Source organism: Nestor notabilis, unplaced genomic scaffold (assembly GCF_000696875.1).
Source record: "Nestor notabilis isolate BGI_N333 unplaced genomic scaffold, ASM69687v1 scaffold21700, whole genome shotgun sequence".
Lineage (NCBI taxonomy): Eukaryota > Metazoa > Chordata > Aves > Psittaciformes > Psittacidae > Nestor > Nestor notabilis.
Window position 1 is genome coordinate 22,538 of NW_009909990.1, and position 7,966 is coordinate 30,503.

Genomic DNA, 7,966 nt, shown 5'->3' on the forward strand with positions numbered 1-7,966 from the left:
CAGCAAAGCGCGGCAGCCAAAACGGGAAAGCACTGGGCAGACCATGGAAAACACCTTCCTACAGGACCATGGCTGGTTATGGAGCAGGGACTCACCCGTCACCTCATCGTTGTAGACCGCCTGCATCATCAGCTGGGGGTTTTGGACACAGTCGATGATGCCCAGCAGTGTCCGTGTCAGGCGCAGCAGCTCACTGAAGCTGTAGAAGCCGAAGTAGATGAGGTTGTGGGCAAGGCTGACAACCTGTAGAAGGACAAGGCAACTCCAGCCCTCGTCGTGCTCGGGGCTGAGCAGAAGACACAAGCCCGGGGAGAGGGATGCCAGCGCAGCCACCCCATCAAGAGGCAGTCGCAGCCAAACCCTGTTGCATCCTGCAACGTGCCGTTGACACTGGCAGGAACTGTACCTCGAAGGTGAGCTTGTTCTTCTCCTCATTAGCGAAGGGCACGGCCTCGCTCACCACGTTGTTGAGGTAGTCCTCCACAAACTCCATGGTGCTGGCAAACTTGTTCTTCTTGTCATCACGTGAGACGTTGAGGTTGGAGTCGTAGCTGCGAAGGGAGACGGTGGCGATGAGCTGGGTGGCAGCGAGATCCTCACAGCCTGCCTGGAAGGAGCATTGTCCAGGCAGCTGCTGAGCCATCACAGCCAGAGGTGATGCTCGTGACTGCGATGGAGCTCACTCCCGAGGGCCGAGACCTACCAAAGCCACTCCACAAATGCCCTCCTTCCAGTCCTTGCTAAAGCCAAGCCAGTCCCTACACTGGATGGCATCTGCCCTGCCCCTCAAAACCGCTGTGAGCCCCACTTGTGTCTCACTCTTTGATCGTGATGGCTGTGGGGATCTCTGTCCAGAGCCGTGCAAACTTCACGGGCATCACCAGCTCCTGGGGGTCCCTGTCCACGTGCACGTGCAACATGAGGTGGCAGAAGGATGCCCGGAGATCGAAGGGCAGCATCTCATCTGCCATGCAGAGGAAGATGAGGTCCACACCCAGCTGCTGGGATATCTCCTTGATGGCCAGGTACTGGCGATCCAGGCACATGCGGGCAAAGAGCTTCAGCTGGTACCTGTGCAGGGACGAGGGGGAGAGGGCATGAGGCCACGCAGCCCTTGCACCCTCACGTGGAGAGAAGATGCCACAGGATTGTCACCTGTAGTAGCTGAGGACGTTCTCGTCATGGGCATTGCCAGCCCGGGCCTCCTGTGCCAGCTGCCGGATGCTTTTCTCGTGGTGGTCATTGTTCTTGTCTGTCCAGGTGAGCCAGACCTCCTCCTCCGAGTACTCGATGCTCAGGTACTCGTGGGTCTGGGACATCTCCTTCACTGGCCTCAGCCTGGGACAGAAAAGAGGTAAAACTAGAGATGCTCCCGTGGACAGGGAGGTGACGGGGTTCTACCAGGGCACTGGTGGAAGGCAGGGCCAGGCACCAGACTGTGAACGTGGGAAACCTCTGCCGTTGGCTACTGACTCCGTTTTGATGAGGATGTCGCTGTTCTTCGAGTCCAGCACGCACTTGCAGATCAGCTCCTGGGTGACGGGGATGGCAATGTGGTTGGACACACACAGGTCAGAGAGGTAGTCCAAAAATCTGCAGAGCAGAAGGCTTGATGTGAAAGGGGGTCCCCGGGGACTCTCTCCACCTCTGGTCAAAGCACATCCCACCCATCATGTGCAAAAAGCCCTTTGGGACACGCACCGTGGCTCGCGGTTCTTGCGCACCAGGCTGACAAAGGTCTCCACCTCTGTCTTGGTGATGTGCTTCTCCAGCAGCTTGCGGTTGTTGTGCAGCAGCGCCGTGATGGTGTCCTCGGCGAGGATGTCGTAGCCAATCTGGGACTGCATCATGCCAAACTGCTTGGCAATGTGCTCCTGGAGCGGGCAGAGAGGTGGTGAGCGCACAGGGCTCAGTGTTGGAGCCTGGCAAAGTCCCCCTGCCCACCGAGACCTCATCAGCTTCCAGGGTCCCCCCCCATTACCTCCCATATACCTGGTTCTTGCGATAGTCCTCCTGGGAATGCCGGAGCACGCGGTAGCACAGCCGGAACATGTACTGGTAGGGAGCGTTCTTCTGGTCCGACAGCTCCTCCAGCCGCACCAGGGGCCCTTCCCCACCCTTGTCCTTGAAAGGGGCTTTCAGAATCCCAAAGATCTGCCCAAAAGCAGAGATGATGAGTGTTGTGTCCCCCCCCACACCATCACCCCCATGCACAGCTGGACACCACTAAGGCATGAGCTGGAGACCAGCTACACCTCCTCCATGGAGTCTTCCACACCCCTGGCCTCCATCGTGGCCATGGGCATCTCCACAGGACCCCAACCTTGCTCAGATGAAGGACCTCAGGGCCACTCACCTGCTTCAGGATGTTCTGCTCCCGCATCAGCTTCTGCCGCTCCCGGTTGGGTTTGGTCACCACAATGTCCAACACGTTCTGGCCATTGTTGGGGACGTCGCTGACGAAAAACACCAAGTCCTCCAGCAGCTGGATCACGAACCTGCAGAGGGACAAGGGGCAAGTGGGCTGAGGGGTCTGCACCCAGACTTGGGTCCCTGCAATAATGCCAGTGCATTTTGGAGGACCAAAGAGCTGGTCCTCTCCTCCCTGGTAGAGGTTAATGGTGCCCTGAAGCAAGAGGGTTTACAGCCCCTATGGTTCCTAAGGAAACTAATACGAGCCAGGGCAAACGCCAGGGCCTGAGCTTGTGAATCATGCCAGTGATTTTGCATGTAACGCCTCTGCCCCCTTAGTCACCCCGTGGGACCCACACGGGCGGGCTGGCAGGGCGGAAGCAGCTCGCTCTGTCCCACGAGGGATCTGTGTTTGCTCAGGAAGCACCAAGAACCCACCCACTTATAAATAGTGCCCTGACTAACCCGGAGCCCCTATCGTGGGGCCATCTCCAGCCCCTCGGATATTTTTCTAGCAGCAAAGGAGGGGCCGAGCGGGGCTGCGCCGTTATCTGGCTTCCTCGCCAGGCTCCTGGGAGAAGCAGGCGTGGATTCAGGTTGTGGAAAGGAAAGCAAGACAGCGCTGGCACCGAGACCCAGGCAGGGGCCCCATCCTGCAGTGATGCTGGAGAGCCCTTGGAGAAGCCCAGCACGGCTCCATCTCCCAGGGGAAATGGCTTCTTACCTCCGGTCATTCTGGCTGAGAAAACCTTCGTTCATCTTCTCCACCACGTTGGCCAGCATCGAGCTGGCATCATTAGCAAAGTCCAGGTCCCGGATCTCAGACACTGGCACAGAGACGATGGCAAAAGCTTCTTTGTCTTCTTTGGTGGGGCATGTGCCCAGCTGGGAAGCAACAGGGAAGCAGCATCACACAGACAGGGCAATTGGAAGCACATCCCCACCATCTGCCACCAACCCGGCTAAGTCAATGACCCAGCTTGTCCCCATCGGAAAGACTGGCTGGGCTCTGGGTCACTGGGGCGGATGCTAGGCTGGTGTCCTGCCACCCCCTTGGATCATGAGGGTATTTTAGTCCCTGGGTAAAGCCTGGGTGGGAAGGAGCATGCCAAGAGCTATTGGGGAACAGGGGATAAATCCTCGCCCTGGGGGAGGGAGCAGGGCCATACCATGAGGCGAATGGGCCTCTCCTCATCGATGTCAATGGGCACGTTGGTGCTCTGGATCCAGGTGTTGGTGCAGAGGTGGCGCAGCCTCACATAGGAGTTTCTGTGAAGGGCACAGTGTCCTGGTGAGCGATCCCCACACAGACACCAGCACCCAGCAAAGACCCCGAAAGAACAGACTTGCCAGTATCTTTCAGCAGGCAATTCATCCTCCTTTCCTTAACTCAGTCCCTCTGGGACAGCGGGCGCTACATACCGTGGGACAAAGGAGTCAGTCTTCTGCAGCGTGGTAGGGTCCAGCTCGAAGAGGGAGGCGATGTCGTTGCCGTGGGGCACGGCCACCAGACGGTATTTGATCTTCTCACCCGTGTTCCTGCGGCTGGCCCGGCCACTGCCCCCCTGCACCGGGAAAGTGGCTCTGAGTGTGGTGTGAGCACGGCCCCGGTGCACACACAGCACAGGACACACAGAGCACAGGACGCACGCTCAGAGCAGAAGCGCTGGCTTGGACACTGGGCCGAGCCTCGCAGCGTGGAGGGGCTGCGAGAGCAGAAGCGTGGCAGGATGCACCTGAGCTACGAGGCCATCCCTTGTCCAAACCTCTCCATCAGCAAAGAGAAAACAAACCCTGAAAGTCCAAATCTCTCTTCTACCAGCAATTCCCTATGGGCTGGGGATCCAGCATGTGCTGGGACCTCTCCAATGGATTTCAGCAGGGTCCTCTCACAAGCGGGACACGGGGATGCTAGCCTGGGGCATGGGATGCTCGGCTGGGCAGCGGGACAGGCTCCGGCTGCAGCCTCAGCACCACACAGGAGCCGGTGGCACAGCGCAGGCACTGGCCCCGCAGCAGGCTCGGTTTTGGGGCATTTCCCTGCTTTCAGGCAGAGTCTAAGAGACGGCGTGATTTCAGGCAGCGGCAGCAGCGTTTCTGCTAGCGAGGCTGCACACAGCTCACCGTGGGCGCTGCTTTGGGCTCAGCCACGTCTCCTTTATAACTTGGGTTTTCCTGAAAAGTTAAAGAGGGAGATGAAAGAGAGCTATCAGTCCTCCCACTCGGTCCCTCCACCCTGAGCACGGGGTGTTATCTCTGTTCCTGCCTCCCTCAACAGAGGAAACCTGCCCAGATGGGGCTGGAGGCTGGGACCCATTCCCAATGCACAGCACTGCCATCCCCAAGGAGTGGGACAGGCAGACCCGGACTCTGCACTGCAACAAGGTCTTGCTGTAAATCCCTCCTGAGGTCTCAGTGACCAACACAAGCTGGGCAGCACCAAGCCAGCATGAGGACCAATCTGCGATCTTCTTTCCTCTGCAGATGTCACCTCAGTGTCTTTTAGTTTAAAGCAGCTATTTAGGAGCCCCAGTATTTGCTGTTTTCCACCCTGCAGTGGTAGAAGGGGCCCTGGGGCTGCTTTTTGTTGTCTTCTCCAGCTCGGGAGCACCTCTTGCACATGAAGCACTGAGATACCCCTTGGTATGTCCCTGCTCCCCTGGCAGCAGGGGTAGCCCTTGGTCGTGGCAGCTCATTAGTGTCAAACCAACAACATTATCTAAGTGCAGAAACTTCTTTGCACCTCTATCAGGAGGTCTTGAGCTTCACTTAAATAGGAGTAAAAAAAAAAGGCAGATGGTGTTTCCAGGCCGGATTTTGCCCACACTTTCCCTAGGTGAGGACAGTAGGATGAGTACCCCCTGCTTCCATTGCACCAGGAGGTGATATTAGAGCAAGCAAACAGAGGAAAGTCCTGTCCACCCCTTCTGTCCCTGGACCAGAAGAGGAGGGAGCCGGAAACAGCAGTTTTGGCAAGCAAACCCCTGCACCATGGGGTGGGGGTTCAGTGGGAAGCCTAGTCCTGCAAACAGGTCCATGCCGATGATGCTCCCAGCCCTGGTGCCAGTGTCCCCTCGAAGCCAACTGGAGCGGGACCAGAATCAGCCCTGGGAGGGCACTGCCTCTGCCAGGGATGTGCCAGCCTCCCGAGGGCAGGTTTCTGCACCCCTCTACTCCCCCCCTTACCTCTGCTGCCAGGTAGTTGCCCGTGGCGAGGTGCTTGAAGCGGTACAAGCCATTCCAGTGCCCGGCTCCTCCTCGGCACGGGTCGTGGTGGACAACCTGGGAGAAGCACAGGAGAGCTCAGCCGGGGCCGCGAGGAGCTGGGATGCTGGTGCTGCCTCCACTGACCCCGGGCAAACACCGCAATGATCAGAGCCCTGTCCTATTGCAAAGGTAGCAGCGAGAAAATATATTTGGGGTGTGGAGCTCAGACAGACACCAGCACCCATCCATCAGCTGCAGCTCCCATAATCTCACAGAGCTTGAGCCTGGTATAGAAACAGCCGTTGCTTCTAGCAACCCTGCCCCGTGGAAGCGCCACAGCCCATGGAGGCACCCCAAAAGCCCACAGACACATGCTCCATCCCCTCCCTGCTCACCTCCACCTCCCACAGGGCGTTGGAGCTGGTGGCCGAGGTGGCCGACTGCCTGAGGGTGGTGCGGAGGAAGACGTGCAGCTTGCCTTTGTACTCGTCACAGGTGAGAAACTTCTCCTGCTCGGCGTGGAAGAGCCTCACCACATCCCCCTGGACCAGGACACAGTGGTGAGACCCCACGATATGGCCCTCCTACAAGCCAAAGTATCTCCTCCTGCAACCCCCAACCCTGCAAAGCGGATGGGATCCCTCCTATACATGGTCCAGAACAGAGGCCAGCTCCCAGCCATGGCATGGCAGGAACTCAGGAGCAGGAGCCTGAGCATCAAACCCCCCACTTTACACCCTGGGAGTGGGCAGAGGCTCCGCTCATGAATGTGTTTAAGGCATTAACGCCCCAGGAAGGAGGATGCAGGGGATGCGGGAAGCTGGGGATAAGTGTGGCGCCTGGGGACGGGGGTCTGTAAGATCGTAACAATCAATATCCATCCAGCTGCTTCCTGGAGGACCTCAGCCCTGAACAATAGCTCCACGGGGAAAGTTCCTTTCCCAGGCAGCAGCCAGCCCTGATGCACGGCTCAACAGCCGAAAATTGTCCTCACAGCCAGAAGCCGCTGCTGGCACTGTGTGTGCCTCGCATTGTCCTCCAGAGCCACCTCAATACAATAAGGCAGAGAGTAATTTCATGCCCCCCTGGGTACCTGCTGCCAGGAGATACTAGAACAGCCAGTGCTAGCTTGCTGTTCAGTTCTCCAGGTAATGAGGACCCTAATTTCTGGGAGAACCCAAGGCAGGATCTCCTTCCTGTGCCCCTGTCACACAGCCCAGCGGCTGTTCCCACGCCCTGTTCTTGCAGAGCTGAACCTCCTTCCTTACCCCTTTCAGCACTTCCTCCATGTGGTCACAGAACTGCATGAAAAGGTTGATTTTCCAGCTGGTGTTACAATTGACCGAGTTCACCTGAGGAGCAAGAGAACACGGTCATGATCCTTGGGACAGGGGAAGAAAGGAATAAAAAGGGAAAGAAAACAAGGCAAGCCACAAAAGCCCAACCCCGCAGCACCAGCACAGCCTCCCTGTACCTCCTTGCAGCCAGCGTTGTCAGCAAGCTCGTAGTTGCTGGCGTGCAGCGGCTGCCCGGCGTTGACAGGGTTCAGGATGACTTTGTCTCCCACAACTACCTGGGGAGGAAAATGGGAAAGGAAGGATCGAGGATGAGACCAGGCGCCCGGCGGGGAGGAGAGCCCTGGCTGGCAGCACACATGGTGCTTTCTGCACGTCTTCATTGAGCTTCATTGAGGAGTTATGAGCCCCACACTCACGTTATCTCCGTTGCTCCTCAGCTTCCAGAAGGGCTGGATGAAGAGCCATGATCCCTCGTTGCCAGTAGCATCCAGCGTCACCCGCATGGCGTTCTTCTCGAGCAGGGCTGGCAGCCGCTTGTTCACCGTCAGGTACTTGTTGCTCTTCATGTGGAGGAGCTGGAGGAGCACGTGCTGGGGTGAGCCGTGAGCAGGACGGTCCCAGAGGTCCCCATGCGGGTCGTACCCAGGGGTGAACCCAAAATCCCTTTCCTGAGCCCACTTGCACGTGCTGGATCCACACATTTCCCCCCAGACTCATCACCCAAGCACAGAGGAGGGAGGGTGAGCGCCCGTACCTGTATGACGCTGCCGTATTTCACCACGTCCCCGTGCACCTTCTTGTTCTCCGTATCGTTCTGCTTCTGCTCCATCTGGGCTGCATGCTGAATGCCGAAAGGAGAAGAGCTGAGTGCACAGGCCAGAGCTACAATATGGTCCTCTGCATCCAAAAGCTCAGCCCGGGACCATGGTGTGGCCCTCAGCAGCTGTATGAATCATAGAATCATGGAATGGTTTGGGTAGGAAGGGACCTTAAAGCTCATCCAGTTCCATGGGCAGGGACACCTTCCGCTAGAGCAGGTTGCTCCAAGC

The 7,966-nt window shown here is 57.9% G+C and overlaps 1 protein-coding gene across 1 annotated transcript in view; it reads right to left on the minus strand.

The window, feature by feature from the left end:
* ITPR3 (inositol 1,4,5-trisphosphate receptor, type 3) overlaps positions 1–7,966 on the minus strand; it is a gene marked incomplete at its 5' end in the record, with an annotated part of 31,263 nt that overhangs the window by 17,825 nt on the left and 5,472 nt on the right. The window contains 18 exon segments of the mRNA XM_010023847.1: positions 96–243; positions 407–551; positions 820–1,071; positions 1,156–1,338; positions 1,474–1,593; positions 1,702–1,874; positions 1,993–2,154; positions 2,357–2,498; positions 3,137–3,297; positions 3,582–3,681; positions 3,835–3,977; positions 4,537–4,587; positions 5,599–5,694; positions 6,015–6,161; positions 6,888–6,971; positions 7,094–7,192; positions 7,334–7,492; positions 7,672–7,758. Coding sequence (XP_010022149.1) covers positions 96–243; positions 407–551; positions 820–1,071; positions 1,156–1,338; positions 1,474–1,593; positions 1,702–1,874; positions 1,993–2,154; positions 2,357–2,498; positions 3,137–3,297; positions 3,582–3,681; positions 3,835–3,977; positions 4,537–4,587; positions 5,599–5,694; positions 6,015–6,161; positions 6,888–6,971; positions 7,094–7,192; positions 7,334–7,492; positions 7,672–7,758 — 2,452 coding nt within the window.